At 39.8% G+C, this 21873-nt stretch overlaps 1 protein-coding gene across 2 annotated transcripts; it reads left to right on the plus strand.

Moving 5' to 3' along the window:
- The first annotated feature begins 11658 nt into the window (after positions 1–11658).
- LOC121377382 lies at positions 11659–20764 on the plus strand. 2 transcript variants are annotated; one of them, XM_041505359.1, is made up of 7 exons: positions 11659–11896; positions 13745–13792; positions 15509–15618; positions 16643–16717; positions 17629–17923; positions 18879–19049; positions 20453–20764. In XM_041505359.1, exons 1-7 carry the CDS (start codon positions 11869–11871, stop codon positions 20707–20709), a joined length of 984 nt encoding a protein of 327 aa, XP_041361293.1. In that variant the 5' UTR covers positions 11659–11868; the 3' UTR covers positions 20710–20764. The 2 variants fall into 2 exon arrangements, with proteins under 2 accessions (XP_041361293.1, XP_041361292.1); XM_041505358.1 differs by having other exon boundaries at positions 11661–11896; positions 15506–15618.
- Positions 20765–21873: the final 1109 nt, after the last annotated feature.

Consider the following 21873-nt stretch of genomic DNA (forward strand, 5'->3'; position numbering starts at 1 on the left):
TTCAAACCAAACAAGTAGAAATGGATTTTTTTATAGGCAGGGAAATTCATACGAAAGCTTTTGGTATATCAGTCGTGGAGCACTAGTTGCAACGAGGGGTGGGGGTGGGGGTAAGGGAAAGTCCATTGCAGACTATATATCGTTTCTGCATTCGCTTTGTCACGGGCGTGCGTGCATCTGTAATGTATGCATGTGTATAGATGTGTTTGTAATGTGTACTTGCGTATCTGAGTGTAATGGGTACGTGCGTGTGTATCTGTGTGTTTGTGTGCGTGCGTGTGTAACTGTGTGTTTGTAATGTGTGTGTATCCATGTGTAATGTGCGCGTATCTGTGTATTTGAGATGTGTGTATCTCTATGTGTGTTTATAATGTGTGCGTGCGTGTGTGTGTAATATACGCGTGCATATCTGTTTATAATGTGTGAGCATAATGTATATTTGTTCCTTTTATTTTATTTCAGGCTGAGTGCCTCACACGACAGCGACGCTGGCTGCAGCAACAGCGACAACTACATTATGTCGGCCATCTTGAATTTCCCGACCGCCATGCGTCCTTCGCGCCTGTGGACGTTCTCGTCGTGTTCCGTAGCCGCCTTCAACAATTTTCTCCCGCTGTAAGTTTCTCAGAACCGGCCTCGGTGGTGTAGTGGTCAAGCCATTGACTGACCAGCCTCGGTGGTGTAGTGGTCAAGCCATTGATTGACCGGCCTCGGTGGTGTAGTGGTCAAGCCATTGATCATAAAGCTGGTATGGGTACTTAGCTCGAGTACTCTGCCGTTAGGGAATTCGTTTCCAAAATGCGATATATAGAGAATATGGAACTCGATTACACTGTGACGTATAGTTAACCTGACAATCATGTGTCTGTGACGCGTAAGTCAGCTACAAGTGCAAAGGGTTGTAAATATCTTTTAGTCGTAAAAGATGTTAACATTTGCTTAAAGCTGCTTTTTTTAGGATATGTAAGAAACAGAATAATACATTCGTGGCCGTTAGATACCACTTATCTTACAACGAGTTGTTTTAAAATGTATCTAACGAGCAAAAACGGCGTTCAGCCAGATGGTTGGCGCTAACGTTTGCTAGACTGGTTTTTAAGCAACACATTAAACCAAATTACTACTTCGGATGTACCTTAAATAAAAAAATAAAAAAATAAAAACAATAATAAAATGTGGCGGCGTGTAACCGAGTATTTACGGTAATGTGTTTGTTGCAGGGCGTCTTGCGCCTCGTCTGTTGCCGGTGACGGTCGGGCGCTGAATTCCGGAAACACGAATCACGGACAGGCGTTCAGCGCGGACAAACAGTGTCGTCTGGCGAGAAACATGCCCAATTCGGAGATGTGTCGAGTAAGAACAGATACTTAATAGACAGACAGACAGACAGACAGAAAGACATATAGACACAGACAGAGATAGACAGACAGACAGACATACAGACAGAGAGACACAGACAGACAGATAGACAGAGAGACACAGACAGACAGAGAGACACAGGCAGACAGACAGAGAGACACAGACAGAGAGACAGACAGACACAGACTGAGAGACACAGATAGAGAGACAGACAGACATACAGACAGATATGCAGACAGATACAGACAGATATCAGCAGATAGACAATCAGACAGACAGATACAGACAGACAGATAGACAGACAGACAGACAGACAGATAGATAGACATACAGACACACACAGACAAAGATTCAGATAGGCAGACAGACAGACATACACATACAGATCGACACAGACATATAGACAGAGAGACAGATAGACAGACACACACAGACAGAGATACAGATAGGCAGATAGACAGACACATACATATCGACACAGACAGAGAGACAGATAGACAGACTGACACAGGCAGACAGATAGACACACACACAGATATACAGATAGGCAGACAGGCAGACACATACAGATCAACACAGACATATAGACAGAGAGACAGATAGAAAGACATACACAGAAATACAGATAGGCAGGCAGACATACAGATCGAGACAGAAATATAGACAGATAGACACACAGACACGAACAGACTGACACACACATACATATAGACACAGAAAGACAGACAAGTAGATAGAAAACCAGACAGACAGACACAGACCAGACAGACATGCACAGACATATAGACACAGACAGATAGAAACAGACAGATAGACGGACAGATATAGACAGACACGGACAGATAGACAGACTGACACACACATACATACGTATAAATAGACAAACAGACAGAACGACAGACAAGCAGATAGGCAAGCAGACAGACAGACGGACAAATGGACTGACAGAGAAGTAGACAATCGGACAGATTTCAGCCAAATTATGACAGTTTTTCATTTAATACAAGAAATGGGTTGATACTTTGAATTCTTTTAAACGCTGTAACAAAATGTTATATTTGTAGAGATTTTAATATGATACTGTGATTGTGGTCCGTGTTTTAGATGCTTTATCAAAATTTTGTGTTTGTAGAGACATTAACTTGATATTGTGATTGTGGTCCGTTTTTAGACGCTGTATCAAACATCGAGACGGTTTTTCTGATTGTGTTCTGTTTTTAAGCACTTTATTAAACGTGGAGACGGTTTTCCTGATTGTGTTATATTTTTAGACGCTGTACCAAACCTCGAGACGGTTTTTTCTAATTGTGTTCTATTTTTAGATGCTGTACCAAACGTCGAGACGGTTTTACTGATTGTGTTCTATTTTTAGACGCTGTATCGAACGTCGAGACGTTTGTTCTGATTGTGTTATATTTTTAGACGCTGTACCAAACGTCGAGACGGTTTTTCTGATTGTGTTCTGTTTTTAGACGCTGTACCAAACGTCGAGACGGTTTTTCTGACTGTTCTGTTTTTAGACGCTGTACGAAACGTCGAGACGGATTTACTGACTGTTCTATTTTTAGACGCTGTATCGAACGTCGAGACGTTTTTTTCTGATTGTGTTCTATTTTTAGACGCTGTACCAAACGTCGAGACGGTTTTTCTAACTCTGTTCTGTTTTTAGACGCTGTACCAAACGTCGAGACAGTTTGACGCGATGTGCGGACTACTCTGGTGTTTAAACACGGATACGTCCTCCTGTTTTGGAACCATACCGGTGGAACACACGTCGTGCGGGTCAAAAAAGGTACACAGAAACACTGGCTTGAGACCATTACACAACAATGACTTTTTTTTTTTTTTAATTTAAATAAAAATTAATTAAAAAACAAAACAAAAAAATAACTGATTGCAGCCATGTCATTTTTATGTGTACACATTGCCCAGTGGTGGAATTTTGACCACCCGAGATATTTATTTGTCATTTTCAATTATGTTCTAATAGAACAAGTTTAGGTCTCTTTAGATTCTTGTTCCTAGTTATATGTATATTCCATTACGCCACTGGAGAATGGTCTGAGTGTAAACATGAGTTCTGTTCTGTTCTGTTGCAGTGGTGCGTCAAAGGAGTTTGTACAAACACCGAGGCTGCACCAGCCAAGTACGGTAAGAAAACAACAACCAACCAACCACCCCTCCCCACCCCCAAAAAACAAACAACAACAACAACAAAAACCCACATAAAAAAACCCCACAGCAACAAGAAAAAATTAACAACAAAAACAACGAAAAGAAAAACAAAAATCCAGAAAACCCAAGAATACAAACAAACAAACAAACAAAACAAATGTGGAGAGACAAACACAACGTTTGGTAACAAAATAAAAAAGCAAAGATCGTCAAGACAAAATCAGTTTGGGTGAAAACTAAAAACAGTGTTACTATTGTTTGCCAAAACCTCATTTTTCGCGCCGAAACTTGCATTTCGGTATCCACGATTGTCCCTTGTGCTGACTGAAGATCCGAAGGGTCCAAACTTGTTATATTTCATCACCTTTACATTTAATTCTAAAAATTAAAAATTTAAAATAAATTTTAAAAAAAGAAAGAAAGAAAAAAAACATCTACAAGTTAATCGATATCATACATAATTATTACGTAATTAGTAAACCGGTATTATGTAACTTTTATTGTGCTAGCAGTTTTCAAAGAATCCTTTAGCTATAAGCAAAAATTACTCATTTAGTAAACGTCACGAATCCATCAAACTAACCTTAACACTAACAGTTAAATATGCGTTGGCGTTGGAAGAACCCCTGCTCTTTCCTTAGCCATGAAGTAGGTGGCTAGAATACATATATGTGAAAGGTCCACGGGTCTGTGATGTCACCTTTTTTTTAGTACGGTGATAATTTTTAATATTAAAGGCATATTATCACAGACCACTGACCTATTTAATGGCCTAACAAAGTATTATCTGAACAAAAATAATTTGATTTGTTCCTAAATGTTCTTTATTCAACCATTTTCATTACCACTATACTCCATTTATTAATGCTATTTTGTAAATATAACTGAATTATGGCAATGGTCCATAATTCAAAAACTAAAATTGCCGAGAGGGTTGACATGGATTTCACTACATCGTGGCTCAGTTAAAGGAAACATGACACGAGACCATATTATAGCTCATTTTAAAAGAAAAATGATATAAAAATAATATACAAATAACTTTATAACAATAAAATACGTGTAGTTAACTTAAAATGAAGAAATTACGCTAACCAGTATCAAAGTACGATTTATGCATATTTCTTCGTGAGCGTTCGGAAAAAAAGGGAAGTGACGTCAGAGCCGCTGTACTCTTCCATTGTTGTTAACTGTTTATATATGGAGTAAGGGGCTTACGATCTTTTCAGTCCAACAGTGCCGTACTGCGCGGCCTTCGGGTGTAAAAATAAACAGTTTAAACGATCGGAATTGTCTTTTTATGGTTTTCCAAAGGATTGTATCCGAAGAAAGACGCGTGTATTTTATCGCAAAAGAAAAGATTGGACACCAACACCGCATAGTACTTTGGTGTCAGCCTATTTACAGCCCGGAGCCCGAACGTTACCCGGAGACAAAAACAGTACTCGGTTGCGAATGCCGAGGTGTACATTGTACATACTTGGCACAAAGATACACTTCAGCATGATGTATTTATATATGTTAAAACAAAAATGTAGAATTTTTTATTTATTTATTTTTTTGGAAAAAAAAAGATTTTTCATGTTAGGGCTGTAGGCCTACATAACAAAATCTGTATTCACCGTCCGAAGAAGGAAACGTCAATAAGTAATTAAATATGGCATATACAAACATGGGATTTCGCATGAGGATACATCTCAGTACGATGTATTTAAATATGTTTTTAAAAAACGTGTAGAAAACAATAATAATAATTTAAATAATGTTTTTAATCTTCGGGCGGAATACGTCACAAAAACGTTCCTCATCGCCCGAAGCCCCAAAGCAACACGAAGTTCAATACAAAATAAACCACTACTGTCGGTGTCGAAATAAATATTATGTTTCATCCACGGGCTGACTTGAGAATCGGAGTGTTGTTTTAGTTAATTGGTCCATTCTTTCCGTGGCCTGCACATGTGATTCCTGATTGGCAGGTGTATATTGCAGGGTATCGACCAGGTAAGTGATTACCACGGTCTAGACATACGTACAAAATACGTGCCAGTTTTTTTAAGATCACAGGGTATTGTGGCGTAACCTGTCGCGACTATAGTACAATGTTAATGGACATTATCAGCCGCCCTGCTTCATTACTGTAAATAATGCTGTAAAACCCTTGATTAAGTAGACTTTCCCATCTAAAATTACAAAACTGACCAATTACGTAGTACCAAAGAAAAGAAAATTATCACTTGGGTATCGTGAGTGGTCGTTTTTATTCTAACGCACCCTACCAATAGGCCTAATAATATGCTACTTTTTTTATGAGAGAAAAATACTATAACCCCATTTCGTTCTATTGATGCAAATAGAAATATATTTAGTTTAAAAGTTGATTATACTCTCAAGTCATTTATGTTGTTTTACAAGCCAGGTTAATGAAAGTGAAGCGCCTTGTAAATTATAGCGTTTGTTTACACTGTGCATACAGATTTCATTATGTACAGCCCGAACATAAAAAATGCGATATTTTCTAAAAAAAAAAACCCAAAAAATGTTTGTCCTACATTTATATTTTTTACATATTTAAATACATCATATCGAGGTGTATCTTTATGCTAAATATGAACAGTATACACCTCGGCATTAGCATCCGAGTTTTGGTTTTGTCTCCGGGTTACTTTCGGGCTCCGGGCTGTAAATTGGTCGACCGGTCTGGTCTGGCACATCAGTTTCTCCACCCTCCGACTCGCTATCCGTTTTTTCTTCAGTATCACTGTTGTAAGTAAATGTGTGTCTTTCTTCATTTACTAACAGCTCATATTGATACGGCAAAACGTTTTGCGAACGAACACTCATTGTTTTGGTAAGCTGTGCAAGTCTTAGATTCTTTATGAGTGGTACGGACTAATGCTTTTAAGTGTAAGGCTTCAGATCAAGCGACGCGTCTCTGACGTCACGGACCTCGTGATTGCCCTGCTCATTAAAGATCGGCAATTTCCGCTAAGAGCTCGTTTCTGGGGTTCTTTTATGGAGATATTTTAAGTAATTAATTTTTTATAATTTTTTTTTTTAGGTGATTCAATTTATAATTAATGGTACATGGTTGGTGCCAAATATGGTTTACGTGACATGTTTCCTTTAAGGTGATGCGATAGCTAGAGTTGGTTTCAAACAATTAGTTTAATTTTAATTATATTATTTTTAGAGAAATAAGGTCCTTAACAGTATGCCTCTAACGTTTACAACTCTTCAATCGTGGAATATTTATACCTAACAAGCATAATCTGCCAACAATTTTTAATGGCCTACCATATTTATAGGTTTTAATTGTTGTTGTTTTTTTGTTTTTTTTGTAACCGTGACATACACGATCGTCATAATACTGACTATCAGTTTGGACATCATAGAATATTCCCGAGGACCATTTATGTGTTGATCATCGGGGTTGAAAGTCCTAACTAATAACCTTTTCTCTCCCTTCAGATGACGGCATCTTCCGACGCCTACATAATGATGTTCAAACATATATATTTTTCAAGCGACTAAGGTTGTCATTGAACACTATTATGTACTCCGTTACTATGATAACTATCCCCCAATTATAATATAGAAAATAAATACGTTTCACCTTCTTAATGTAAGATGAAACTATGTTCATCAAGGTGCTGTTTCTTGGTTGTAATGTTTTGTGGACATGTAATTCAGTTTATTATTTTACATTTGACAACGAAAACGTCATAAACACATTTGGTTATTGTGCAGCTTTTTAAATTATGTAGCTTTGAGACAGTCTCTTTAAATTATGTAGTTTTAAAACAGCCTCTTTAAATTATGTAGCTTTGAAACTGCCTCTTTAAATTGTGTGGCTTTGAGACTGTCTCTTTATATTGTGTGGCTTTGAGACTGCCTCTTTAAATTGTGTGGCTTTGAGACTGTCTCTTTATATTGTGTGGTTTTGAGACTGTCTCTTTATATTGTGTGGCTTTGAGACTGCCTCTTTAAATTGTGTGGCTTTGAGACTGTCTCTTTATATTGTGTGGCTTTGAGACTGCCTCTTTAAATTGTGTGGCTTTGAGACTGCCTCTTTATATTGTGTGGCTTTGAGACTGTCTCTTTATATTGTGTGGCTTTGAGACTGTCTCTTTAAATTGTGTGGCTTTGAGACTCTCTTTATATTGTGTGGCTTTGAGACTGTCTCTTTATATTGTGTGGCTTTGAGACTGTCTCTTTATATTGTGTGGCTTTGAGACTGTTTCTTTAAATTGTGTGGCTTTGAGACTGTCTCTTTAAATTGTGTGGCTTTGAGACTGTCTCTTTAAATTGTGTGGCTTTGAGACTGTCTCTTTAAATTGTGTGGCTTTGAGACTGTCTCTTTATATTGTGTGGCTTTGAGACTGTCTCTTTAAATTGTGTGGCTTTGAGACTGTCTCTTTAAATTGTGTGGCTTTGAGACTGTCTCTTTATATTGTGTGGCTTTGAAACTGCCTCTTTATATTGTGTGGCTTTGAGACTGCCTCTTTAAATTATGTACTTTAAACCTGCATCTTTAAATTAATTATGTAGCTTTGAGACTGTCTCTTTATATTGTGTGGCTTTGATACTGCCTCTTTAAATTATGTACTTTAAACCTGCATCTTTAAATTATGTAGCTTTGAGACTGTCTCTTTAAATTATGTAGCTTTGAGACTGTCTCTTTAAATTGTGTAGCTGTGATACTGCCTCTTTAAATTGTGTAGCTGTGATACTGCCTCTCTAAATTGTGTAGCTGTGACACTGCCTCTTTAAATTATGTACTTTAAACCTGCATCTTTAAATTATCTAGCTTTGAGACTGTCTGTTTAAATTGTGTAGCTGTGATACTGCCTCTTTAAATTATGTAGCTTTAAAACAGTCTCTTTAAATTATGTCTCTTTAAAGTTTGTAGCTTTAAAACTGTCTCTTTAAATGATGTAGCTTTAAAACGGTCTCTTTAAATGATGCAGCTTTAAAACGGTCTCTTTAAATTATGTAGCTTTACAACTGTCTCTTTAAATGGCGTAGCTTTAAAACTGTCTCTTTAAATGATGTAGCTTTAAAACTGTCTCTTTAAATTATGTAGCTTTACAACTGTCTTTTTTATTATGTAGATTTGAGACTGCCTCTTTAACATGACTTATGCAAACTAGACCATGTTTAATGAAGACATTCCTTTCTTCTTTATCTTTCAGCAAACTGTCCACAGGGAGATAACCCATCCACCGACTGCTCGGGCAACTGTGCCAACATGGGCTTCAACACGCGCACTTACCTCTGCTGTGAAACGTGTGCACCGAAAACAACTACACCTACAACCACACCTACCACAACACCTACCACAACACCTACGACCACACCTACGACCACACCTACTACAACACCTACCACAACACCTACGACTACACCTACGACTACACCTACTACAACACCTACAACCACACCTACCACTACACCTACAACTACACCTACAACCACTCCTACCACAACACCTACAACCACACCTACGACCACACCTACTACAACACCTACCACAACACCTACTACAACACCTACGACTACACCTACGACTACACCTACTACAACACCTACAACCACACCTACCACTACGCCTACAACTACACCTACAACTACACCTACAACTACACCTACAACCACTCCTACCACAACACCTACCACAACACCTACAACCACACCTACAACTACACCTACGACTACAACCATACCTATAAAAACACTTACAACCACTGTACCAACCAAAGTAGCTGCAACAACACAGAGCACTACATCTGCACCTACAACCACACCTACGACCACACCAACAACCACACCTACCACCACACCAACAACCACACCTACCACAACACCTACGACCACACCAACAACCACACCTACCACAACACCTACCACAACACCTACGACCACACCTACGACCACACCCACCACCACTGTACCACCCAGACTAGCTGCCACAACACAGAGCACTACGTCTGCACCTGAAAACACTTTTCGAAGGAGAGTGGGCGAAACCACACAAAGTACCATGGCAACGACCCCTGCTGCTATAGCACCCCCCAATCCGGGTGTAACAACGACCCGGTTTTTTATTCAAAGATGCAACTTGTAAAGTGTTTATTCTGCACGTTCTTCACAGACAGAACGAGATAATGACGAGATTCTTTGTTAATAAAGCGACAACAGAGAACGAGGTGTGATGTTTTCATTTCAATAAAAACGACTGTTCTGAGTTTTTGCCATTGTAAAATGTTTCCGACTAATAAAATCTTTAATCTCGACTATTATTATCTCGAGATCTCAACTCAGTATCTCTGTGAGTGGGGGCGGGGTTACATAGCAAAATACATTTATTAATGTAAGGTGGGGGTGGGGTTACGTAACCAGAAAGGTCAATTAATGTGAGCTGGGTCGGGGTTACATGGCCAGAGGTTTATTGATATGAATTGGGAGCGGGGTTATACAGAGGGATTTATTGGATTTATTCAAGTGAGTTCTGGGCGTGATTACATAGCCAGAGGTTTTATTGATGTGGGTTGGGGGTGGCGTTACATAACCAGAGAGGTTTACTTACGCGAGTTGTGGGGGGGGGGGGGGGGGGTTACACAGTCAGAGAGGTTAATTGGTATGACCTGGATGCTGGGTTAATAGCTAGTGAGGTTTATTGATGTGAGTTGGGGGCGGGGTTGCATAGCCAGAGAGGATTATTGATGTGAGCTTGGGACGGGGTTGCATAGCCAGAGAGGGTTATTGATGTGAGCTTGGGGCGGAGTTGCATAGCCATAGAGGATTATTGATGTGAGCTGGGGGCGGGGTTGTATTGCCATAGAGGATTATTGATGTGAGCTGAGGGCGGGGTTGTATAGCCATAGAGGATTATTGATGTGAGCTGGGTGCGGGGTTGCATAGCGAGAGGATTATTGATGTGAGCTGGGGACGGGGTTGCATAGCCAGAGGTTTACTGATGTGAGCTTGGGATGGGGTTGCATAGCGAGAGAGGGTTATTGATGTGAGCTTGGGACGGGGTTGTATAGCCAGAGAGATTTATTGATGTGAGTTGGGTGCGGGGTTGCATAGCGAGAGAAGTTTATTGATGTGAGCTTGGGACGGGGTTGTATAGCCAGAAAGGTTTATTGGTGTGAGCTGGGGGCGGGGTTGCATAACGAGAGGTTTATTGATGTGAGTGGGGGGCGGGGTTGCATAGCCATAGAGGGTTATTGATGTGAGCTGGGGGCGGGGTTGCATAACGATAGGTTTATTGGTGTGAGCTGGGGGCGGGGTTGCATAACGAGAGGTTTATTGATGTGAGTTGGGGACGGGGTTGCATAGCCATAGAGGGTTATTAATGTGAGCTGGGGGCGGGGTTGCATAGCCAGAGAGGATTATTGTGAGCTGGGGGCGGGGTTGCATAGCCAGAGAGGATTATTGTGAGCTGGGGGCGGGGTTGCATAGCCAGAGAGGATTATTAATGTGAACTTGGGACGGGGTTGCATAGCCATAGAGGGTTATTGATGTGAGCTGGGGGCGGGGTTGCATAGCCAGAGAGGATTATTGTGAGCTGGGGGCGGGGTTGCATAGCCAGAGAGGATTATTAATGTGAGCTTGGGACGGGGTTGCATAGCCAGAGAGGTTTATTGATGTGAGCTGGGCACAGGATTACAAAGGTTTTATTGATGTCGGTTAGGCGTAGGGTTACATAGCTAGATAAGTTTATTGATATGGGTTGGTGGCGGGATTACATAGCCATGCAGCTAGGTTTATTGGTGTGAGTTGGGGTTATATAACCAGAGGTCTAGCCTATTGATGTGAGTTTTGGGCGGGGTTACATAAAGAGGTTTATTGATGTGAGTTTTGGGCGGGGTTACATAAAGAGGTTTATTGATGTGAGTTTTGGGCGGGGTTACATAAAGAGGTTTATTGATGTGAGTCTAAATACTTCATTGTCAGGATTTTATAAATGGGAATTGGGGGCAGGGGGTGGGGGGGGGGGGGGGGCAACCGAAACAAAGCCATACCCTATTTATGTTCTGTTAGGATTGTACGACAAGCCAATATATACGGTGGCGGAAAACAATGATTTCATTGGGAGAGGGCATGCCCACCACTACATCCTTCTGGCCGCGCCAGCGTGTTTCTGTCACTAAGTAAGATATTGAGATTATTGAAATACAGCATATATTACACGTGTGAGAAATATCTGACATATATAATAGGCCTACTATTAAAATAAAAATAATAACGATAAGAGCGGAGTAGTGGCGCCACCTGGCGGTTCCCAGGATAAAGTTCACGAAGTTGGATTGTTAATCATCATCTACGTTAATGGCCGATTCCAGTACGATGTTCACAGGTAAGTGCTAACAAGCAAGCAGGTTCCTCAAATCCAAATCGATTGTCATTGCCGATAATGTTAACACTGTTATAATAAAACTGATATAAGCAGCATATCAACACACCCAGGCAGTACACATTCAAGTGTGGTGTAACCTGTATTTAAAACATCCAGACAAGGATTTTATTAACAATCTTATGTTTCATTTTAAAACAAAAAGCTATTCTCTTTCTTAGTGTACCCTCTATAACCTGAGGCGGATCTTTCTCAGAGGCCCGGACCCCCATAAATTTTGCGAAAGTTATAATTTTATTATATATTAATTTTCATCCCCCCTCCAAACCTCCCCCAAATTTCCCTTGGCATTCCGCCTCATGTCAATGGATTTTCTGGATCCGCCACTAGTACTAGTTTGTTGCAGTCTATCAACTATACACTAAATAAAAGTATATTAATTTATTAAAAACCCCAGATAATAGTATTTGAATAAATAAACAATTTATACATTACTACCAATCACAGATGGATGGGAATTCTTTTTTTTCCCCAAGTTGGGATAGCCTTAGGGTTTCTGCCAGTGGATAAAACGGGTATGGCGCCATACCTAATTTTTTTAGCCGTTTTCTGACAAAATTAACGAATCGTATCATTACTGTATGATTTTTTTTAACCCTAACCCATAAACTCAGGAATGTCCCTTTAAAACAATTTGTAATATAAACATAAATGGTATCTAACGGCCACTTACGTAGTATTCTCTATTTGTAATATAAATATAAATGGTATCTAACGGCCACTTACGTAGTATTCTGTATTTGTAATATAAATATAAATGGTATCTAACGGCCACTTACGTAGTATTCTGTATTTGTAATATAACTATAAATGGTATCTAACGGCCACTTACGTAGTATTCTGTATTTGTAATATAAATATAAATGGTATCTAACGGCCACTTACGTAGTATTCTGTATTTGTAATATAAATATAAATGGTATCTAACGGCCACTTACGTAGTATTCTGTATGTATTGTAGTTTAATCTCTTCTTACCTTTCATACAAGAATAGTTGAATATCATAAAGGTAAATCCACTAAGAAAATTAAAATTAAAAGTTTCAAAAGAATTCACAAACAACATCCAGATGGTTTCCGTTACTAAGTAAACGTTTATGACGTCACAATCACTGTCATGGTTTTATCACGCTGCGTTCGAGTGTGCTCGGAAACTGACATTTCCGAGTTGGAAACTCGTGAAGGACTTGTTTGCGGCAGCGTTCGGGTGTATGTTTAAAGAAATTGTTTCTGATACCGCTAAAGTAATTAGCACTAAAACTAATGTCACTCACAAATTCACTTGTTATTCAATTATTATTATTATTATTATTTTTTTTTTTTTTTTTTTTTTTAAGTAATATATATAATAAAACATTCTAAAACAATTTTGGCTACACCCCTAACTAAATGTTATTATTTTGACTTGAAAATTAAAAATAGTTTGTAAATTATGAATGACGTCAAATGGTGAAAAAAACACACAAAAACTGGGCTAATAACCATTGTCTTGCCATTTTTGTAACATACCACGGCCTTTGATATACCAGTCGTGGTGCACTGGCTGGAACGAGAAATAGTCCAATGGGCCCAGTGACGGGGATCGATCTCAAACCGACCGCGCCTCAAGCGAGCGTTTTACCACTGGGCTATGTCTCGCCCCTATGTATAACGGTGTAAATGTATTTGTCATTGTATATGTGTTGTTATATATTTATATTAAACTGTCCCAAAAGGTGCATTAATACAATAGACTGAAATGAAATGAATTTCATTGAACTGTATTGTTTTTGTTTTTCTGTTTTGTTTCCAGTTCTGTTGTTATCAACATTTTTGTTGGGAAATCTGCCGTCTGAATCTGGTACGTCTAGTAACTATCAATATTATAACAATAAAAAATATAAAATAGTTATCTATCAGTTTCATATTTAATATTGCCTCTACATGTATATGAGGGACCACAGTCTGATTTGTATCCCGATAGGTGGCGTGTGATCACGTGTAAAAAAAAACCCCATTTAATGTATACTCTTCAAAAAAAGTAGGGGAACTCTAATACGAATTTACAATTGGCAAAATTGTAAGGTATGTTAGCTGTGGGGAATGGTTATATGATAATAGTGAATTAATTGGGCAAACATTACAACCGGTAGTTCAGTATTACAGTAGGTTTTATGACCACAAAAGATCTTGAAGGACGATTGGGATCAGAAGTCAAATTTGAAAGTTGACGGGTTGTTTTTTTTTATCAGTAAATCGCAAATTCAAACAATAAAAATTACTAAAAACAAAACAATAATAACTGTATGATCAACAGAATGAAAAAGATTGACAGAAATAATGTTCCACAGTGATTAATGGACCTTCCTGGAAATGGTCAAAATCGAGAATGACACCCCACGCACGTGTACGGGGCAACTGCGTGATGCATGTGCAAACTTTGGAATGTGTCTCGGTGTGTTGATAAACAGACCTGAACGTTCTTTACTAGGATGTCTGTGGTCAAAACGTATGTTTTAATATTTCAGTTTCCCCTACTTTTTTTTGAAGAGTATATATGTATGGATGAGTAATCAAAATACATGTACGCCAATGTTATTTTTTCAGTAACTTCCATAAAAGAACACACGTTTTGAATAAGACGTCATAGCAACGTCGAGGGCAGTTTATAGATATACATGTATTTTAAATGCTAGGAAATAATATTTTTGCAGCTGAGATTGACTGATTAGGCTTACAAACCATCATTAAAGAAAAGTTAGAAACTGAAAAGTGTATCAATGAAGATTTGAAGAAACATTGGGAGCAGTGGTATAATTTACTTGATAACAGCATAAATGTTAATTAAACTTCTCAATTTCGCAGTTCATAATGTGTATAAAGTGGTTTTGTACGAGGGTAAAACATTATCATGTTCAATTGATAAATAGGCTATTATGTATAAACTAAATATTTTACTGGCTGTTGTATAGCGTTTCACCTGCAGTCTCCACTCTCCACAATCCCAGGAACATACATAACTTGAAATAAAGGTGAGGGGTGCAGAAAAAAAGCGGGGGATACACTAATACCGAATTTTCTCTAGTTATACAAAAAGCAAATTTCCCTAATCATATTGTAACACGTTTTAATGCAAAAATCAAACACAACTAAAGTTTTAATAAACCCACGTTATCGTATTTAATTTATCATTTACCAATCCAACCACAGTTTTAATAAACGCGCGTGTGTTATTGCCAGTGCCTTGCATACAACTTCTCATTTCAAAAACGGAAAACTTCAAGACCCTGTCCAGGGCCGTACCCTGATCAAAATCCTAGGGTGGGGGTGGAGTGGGGAGCACTACTTTTTATAAACAAATGAAACTCTATACAAATTAAACCCTGAGATGTGTATGCTATTTTCTGGAGTAAAACAAAAATTGTGAGATTTTCCCAGAGGGTACGGCACTGCCTGTCGTATCGCCATCAAATTAATTCCTAACATATGACCTTGAAAACTCCTGTGTACGATCCCTGGCTCCTAAGACCACTTGTCCGGTATAAATGTTTCGTCTCGTCTCATTCGACCTCAGCAGGGGCGTTCTCAGATACACACCCACGTCAATCTGGACCCGTCTGCTTCGACTGCGAGGCTACCATTAACCCGGATGGATGCGCGAAGAGAAGGACATGCGCTGTTGATCACGTGAGTATGTTTTCACGTCTTTACAGTTAAATGAAATTATCACCACCTGATTCAGTTATCGCCTCTTTACAGTAAAGGATAAATTATCAGTAACAAGACTTGGTTTTTTTTGGGCGAATCTACAAATATAATATTTTTATCATCACATGACTCTTTTTTTTTTTTTTTAGTCTTTGCAGTAGGCCCTAAAATGAAAATATCAGATTGGTCTCGATCGACCTATATTCTTCGCCGAATTAAGTTTGGAAGCACAAAAATCTGAACGACAAAACCTTTGATATATATTCAGTACTTTATTTTTGGCAAAAACTATTTTGCAAACAGGTGACGATGCAGGGCCGTATCCTGCCCCCCCCCCCCCCCCCCCCCCCCGAGAATCTCACTTTTTTACTCCAGAAAATAGCATACACATCTCAGGGTTTAATTTGTATAGTGTTCCATTTGTAGTAGTAGTGCCCCCCCCCCCCCCCCACCCCGGATTTTGATCAGGGTACGGCCCTGCGATGTGTTCCGATGATAACTATGATTGATAACAGAGGTATAAAGTAATTATTGTGCAACGACCACACCATTGTGATGACAACAATGGTGACACTATGTATCAACAAACTTCGTCAACCGATAGGTTGTCCTCTTAACCAACCTCGGTGGTGTCATGATTACGCCATCGAAGATAGGGCTGCTAGGTACAGGGTTCGCAGCCCGGTACCGGCCCCAACCCAGAGCGAGTTTTAACGACTCAACGGGTAGGTGTAAGACCACTACACCCTCTTCTCTCTCTCTCTCTCTCTCTCTCTCTCTCTCTCTCTCTCTCTCTCTCTCTCTCTCTCTCTCTCTCTCTCTCTCTCTCTCTCTCTCTCTCTCACTAACCACTGACCATTAACAACTAACCCACTGTCCTGGACAACAAGCCAGATAGCTGAAGTATGTATGCTCAGGACAGCGTGCTTGAACCTTAATTGGATATAAGCACGAAAATAAGTTGAAATGAAATGAAAAAACCCCACCGTTCTCTTAATTACAGGTGTGTTTGATATACTCGTTCCGGGAGCCGTTTTCCGACACGATCATGTTCACACAGGCCTGCCACCCGAGGAAAGTGAGTCTCACTGTCGTCTGCTACAACATACGGGCACTATCTCACTATCAACCAAGTTTGCACCTTGATCATTAAAAAAACCCCCATATCTAGTTCAAACTCAGTCGCTATTTCGAGTACTCAGTTAAGAAATGAGATTCTTCCCACTTCCTCTTTATCTTCTGGTTCTTTTTCTTCTCCCTATTATTTTCTCCTCCTCCCTATCTACTTCGTCTTCTTCAGCTACTGCTTCTACTACTACTACTACTACTACTACTGCTACTACTATTACTTCTACTACTGCTGCTGCTGCTGCTGCTGCTGCTACTACTACTACTACTGCAGTACTACTACTACTACTACTACTGCTGCTGCTGCTGCTACTACTACTATTACTACTACTACTACTACTACTACTACTATTACTACTACTACTACTGCTGCTGCTGCTGCTGCTGCTGCTGCTGCTGCTGCTGCTGCTGGTGCTACTACTACTACTACGACTGCTGTTGCTGCTACTACTACTACTACTACTACTACTACTACTACTACTGCTGCTACTACTAATAATAATACATGTACTACCCATGCTTGCTTCTACTACTGCTTCTTTGCTGCTGCTTCTGCTCATGCTGCTTCTGCTGCTGCTTCTGCTGCTGCTGCTGCTGCTATTTTTGTGCTGGCTGCTGCTCTGCTACTTACTACTACTACTACATACACTACTATACTACACTACTCTAACTTTCTTTTATTCTCTATCATATACTTACCTTTTCTAATACCCAATAGCCAATGTGTATTTTTGTGCTGGGGTGTCGTTAAACATACATGCATTCATTCATTCATTCATTCATTCATTCATTCATTCATTCATTTCTTCTTCTATGTCTTCTTGCTTTTTGTCTCCTTTTTTCTTTCTTTCTCTTTTCTAGCACTGTTTGTCAGAAAACAGCCACGGCGACCCGTCCAACCTATATACCTGCTGTGACGGGGATCTCTGCAATGTTCTGAATGTCCTCAAAACTGATCCAGAGATCACATCAACACCGTCCACTCCACCAGCCACGTCAGCCACGACAGCAACGTCAACCACAATAGCAACGTCAGCCACGACAAACACATCTACAACTGTAGTAACTACACCATCTACAGCGTCAACAACACTCACGACGACTGTGATAACGACCACTACACCGATGACTACAACGCCATCTACAACGTATCACCGTGAGATATTTATTATTTTAGCTGTTATTATTATTATTATTGCTGCTGCTGTTATAACGAGCGTATAATGCATTCCCTTCTTCGCCCCATCTCTGACTGCTTTTTTCTCTTTCTGTCTTTCTCCATCCGTCCGTCCGCCCATCCGTCCGCCCGTCCGTCCATCCATCCATCCGTCCGTCCGTGCATCCATCTTCTCTTGTTATTTCCCTTATTGTTTTGGGGGCGGGACGTAGCCCAGTGGTAAAGTGCTCGATTGATGCGCGGTCAGTTTGGGATCGATCCCCGTTGGTGAGCCCATTGGGCTATTTCTCGTTCCAGCCAGTGCACTACAACTGATATTACAAAGGCCGTGGTGTGTGTTATCCTGCCTGTGGGATGGTGCATATAAAAGATCCTTTAGATGCCTACTAATGGAAAACTGTAGCGGGTTTCCTCTCTAACCTCTCTAAGACTATATGCCAAAATCACCAAATGTTTGACATCCAATAACCGATGATTAATAAATCAATGTGTCGTTAAACAAATCAAACAAACAAACAAACCCTTATTGTGTCTGTCTGTTTTGTCTGTCTGTTTTGTCTGTCTCTGTGTCTCCCTCTCTGGAACACGTGACTAACTCAACAAATATAAGTATGTTTGATTACTTGACGCCTGTATGATGTATGGTTCCTAGTCTCATTTAATCATAGCTTCACACAGTCTATTTTCAGCTTGTTTCACGTCATAACTTCACACAATCAGTCTATTTTCAGCTTGTTTCGTGTCATAACTTCACACAATCAGTCTATTTTCAGCTTGTTTCACGTCATAACTTCACACAATCCGTATATTTACAGTTTTTTTCACGTAATAACTTCACACAATCAGTCTGTTTTAAGCTTGTTTTCACGTCATAACTTCGCACAATCAGTTTATTTGTAACTTGTTTCACGTCACACAATCAGTCTATTTTCAGCTTGTATAGAGAACTGGGTTGTGGGTCCAAAAGCTTGTTACCATTTCAACGACACCCATCTGAGCTGGAACGCGGCACGTGACAGCTGTCGCAATATGGGTGGTGACCTCGTGTCAGTCAATGACATCATGGAGGATAATTTTGTTATCAGCCATTTAGCGCATGTAGACAGTAAGTAATATATAGAGGAAATTTCATGTGTTTTTTTTGGCTCGTGAGACATGATTGCAAACTTCACGAAATGAGATATAAATCATATTTGACCAAAAAAAAAAAAAAACATGAAATTTTCTATTTATTATATACCTTTTAGCAATTTACTTTTATTTTTAAAATGCCAGCAGCAAAATAGTTCCGGCTTTCTTACAGTGAAGATAACACTTTTTACAGTGACGATAACACATTTTAGAGTGAAATAGTGAAATTTTCACGATAAAATGTATTATCGTCACTGAGTGACTGATAACACTTTTATTTCACTGATATTTTAAGATATAGGTTCTCTGTTACTTAGGGCTGTTGGAGCTGGGTTTGGTAGTGGTGGTGGTGGTGGTGGTGGGGGGGGGGGGGATACGAAATCATACTGCTTCACTTTTTACCTCACTTAAATATTTTTAATGGATAGATGCACGGACGGATGGATGAATAAACGGATGTGTGTGTGGGGGGGGGGGGGGAGGTCGTTCAGTGAGAGGCTGATTGGGTGAGTGGATGGGCAGACGGACAGGCATACTAGAAAGTAGTGAGCAAATATGTAAGGGCCGTAGCTAGGATTTTTTGTTTGGGGGAGGGGGAGAATTAACTGAGTAGTTTATAGTCTAAAACTCCTTAAACGGTTAAGAAGAGAATTTTCTTTAAGTTTCTATATTTTTTTCCGGATTTTTTTTTTTAGCTACGGCCCTGTAAGTGATTCTATAATGATATGAAATAAACATTAAAATAAATAAATAATTTTTTTTATTGCAAATTGTGATTAATGTTAATACTTTAGCATGCAGTTTCTTCTATACCACCTGTGAATAGCCTACATCCAAAACCAAGCCGAACCTAGCCTAATATGAATGGGTGGCAGTATTTTTTTTAAAAGAATCATTTCACTTCATTTCAAGATAATTTCGTGCTTATATCCAATTAAGATTCAAGCACGCCGTCCTGGGCACGCACCTCAGCTATATGGGCTGTCTGTACAAGACAGCGAATTAGTTGTTAGTGGTTAGTGGCTAGTGACTCTAAGTGGGAACCGGTACCGGGCTGCGAACCCAGTACCTACCACCCTTCTGTCCGATGGCTTACCTACGACACCACCGAGGCCGGTATAAAAAGAATCAAGATACAGAAATGCCATGTTTTCTCCTGGTAGAAAAAGGTGCATTTGTTAAACATGCGAAAATTGCCGAGGGTATCGATACAAATAGATGTAATATGTTGGTGGGGTTTTTTGGGTTTTTTTTTAGAGGGTTTTGTTTTAAGAGCACTGGGATTTTTATGGGGTTGCCACTGCCCCGCCCCCCGTGTGCCCCCTCTTAGGTGTACGGCCCTGGGCATACTCTAACTTCTAGCTGTTTTTATTTCAGTTCATTTCGCGTCTCAGGTGACGTTTTGGATCGGAGGGATGTACGACTTCCCAAGCAGGAAGTGGTTGTGGGTTGATTCGTCGTTGGTCGAGTTCACCCGCTGGAGCCACAACGAGCCGAGCAGCATGAATCACGGGTACGCCTTCATCGCAGTCGTCGACTCGCAGACCAAATCTAAGGCTCCCGCGGAGTGGGAGTGGGTCTCCATGAACGAAGGAACAGATCTGCCCTTTATTTGTGAACAGTCATTCAGATAGATTATTTTTGTGGGTTTTGTTTTATTAAATTAAAATATAAATTTGAAAATAAAAATGCGAGAACTTGTTTTAATTCTTAATAATATTTACACCCTATACTTATACATGGCTTGCTGGGACGGGATGTAGCCCAATGATAAAGCGCTCGCTTGATGCGCGGTCGGTCTAGGATCGACCCCCGTCGGTGGGACTATTGGGATATTTCTCGTTCCAGCTAGTGTACCACGACTGGTAAAACAAAGGCCATGGTTATGTCTATTGGATTGTGCGTATAAAATATCCGTTACTACTAATGGAAATATTTAGCGGGTTTTCTCTCTAAGACTAAATGTCAGACCATTTTACGAAATGTTTGACATCCAGTAGCCGATGGATGTGCTCCAGTGGTGTGATTAAACAAAATAAACAAACTTTAACAGCCAGTAGTACCTGGGATGGGGTGGGCTTAAGGGACTACTTGAGGAAAAAATGTACTATTTTTCTACCCTACAATATATAAAAAACAAAAGGGTTGAAAAATATCATACAAAAATTGCCTCTTTTTTCTGAAAACTTCAGAAAATAATATGTTCGCTTGTGAACAGCATCCCCCCCCCCCACCCCCTCCCCAGGCACACGTACAGAGTGTGCCCCCCCCCCCCCCCAAGCTCTCGACTTCAGATAACGTTCCTACTGAGTACATACTGAGTTTGAATGTCACTTTATGCTTCAGATAATTGAAACAAACAAATGTTCTTACACACCCATTGAGATAATACTGTGTCATTTATGATATCATACGGCGATATCCAGTATATGACGATCATCAAATTAAAGACATCTCATTGGCTCTTCTATAGCGATCACTCAGACGTCATAGCTAAACGTACCACTGAAATAAACATTACAGAAACCGTTTTCTACCTAAGATGCCATATAGGAAGGACAATTGTGGAGCCAGGGGATGGTGATGGAGATGCACATCCCCTCCCCCGAAATCCACAGTACCATTGGAAACGGTCTATTCACCACAACAAAATAGGTTCAGGGGATGCAGGTGCCTGGTCAGGTTTTAGGTGACGTCTTGGTAAAGGGTGTCAAACGGGGGCGAAAGCCCCCTCCATTTTAAGGCGTCTGGTGGCAACAGGTTTAACAAGTGATATATTACCCTGATTAACATTACTT

The sequence above is a fragment of the Gigantopelta aegis genome, chromosome 7, assembly GCF_016097555.1.
Source record: "Gigantopelta aegis isolate Gae_Host chromosome 7, Gae_host_genome, whole genome shotgun sequence".
NCBI classification, from domain to species: domain Eukaryota; kingdom Metazoa; phylum Mollusca; class Gastropoda; order Neomphalida; family Peltospiridae; genus Gigantopelta; species Gigantopelta aegis.

Coding starts and splice junctions, on each gene's coding strand:
- LOC121377382 (XM_041505358.1), top strand. CDS start 11,869: ATGGCCGATTCCAGTACGATGTTCACAG. Junction 16,718..17,628: donor AGGCCTGCCACCCGAGGAAA/GTGAGTCTCACT, acceptor TCTCTTTTCTAG/CACTGTTTGTCAGAAAACAG. Junction 17,924..18,878: donor GCCATCTACAACGTATCACC/GTGAGATATTTA, acceptor GTCTATTTTCAG/CTTGTATAGAGAACTGGGTT.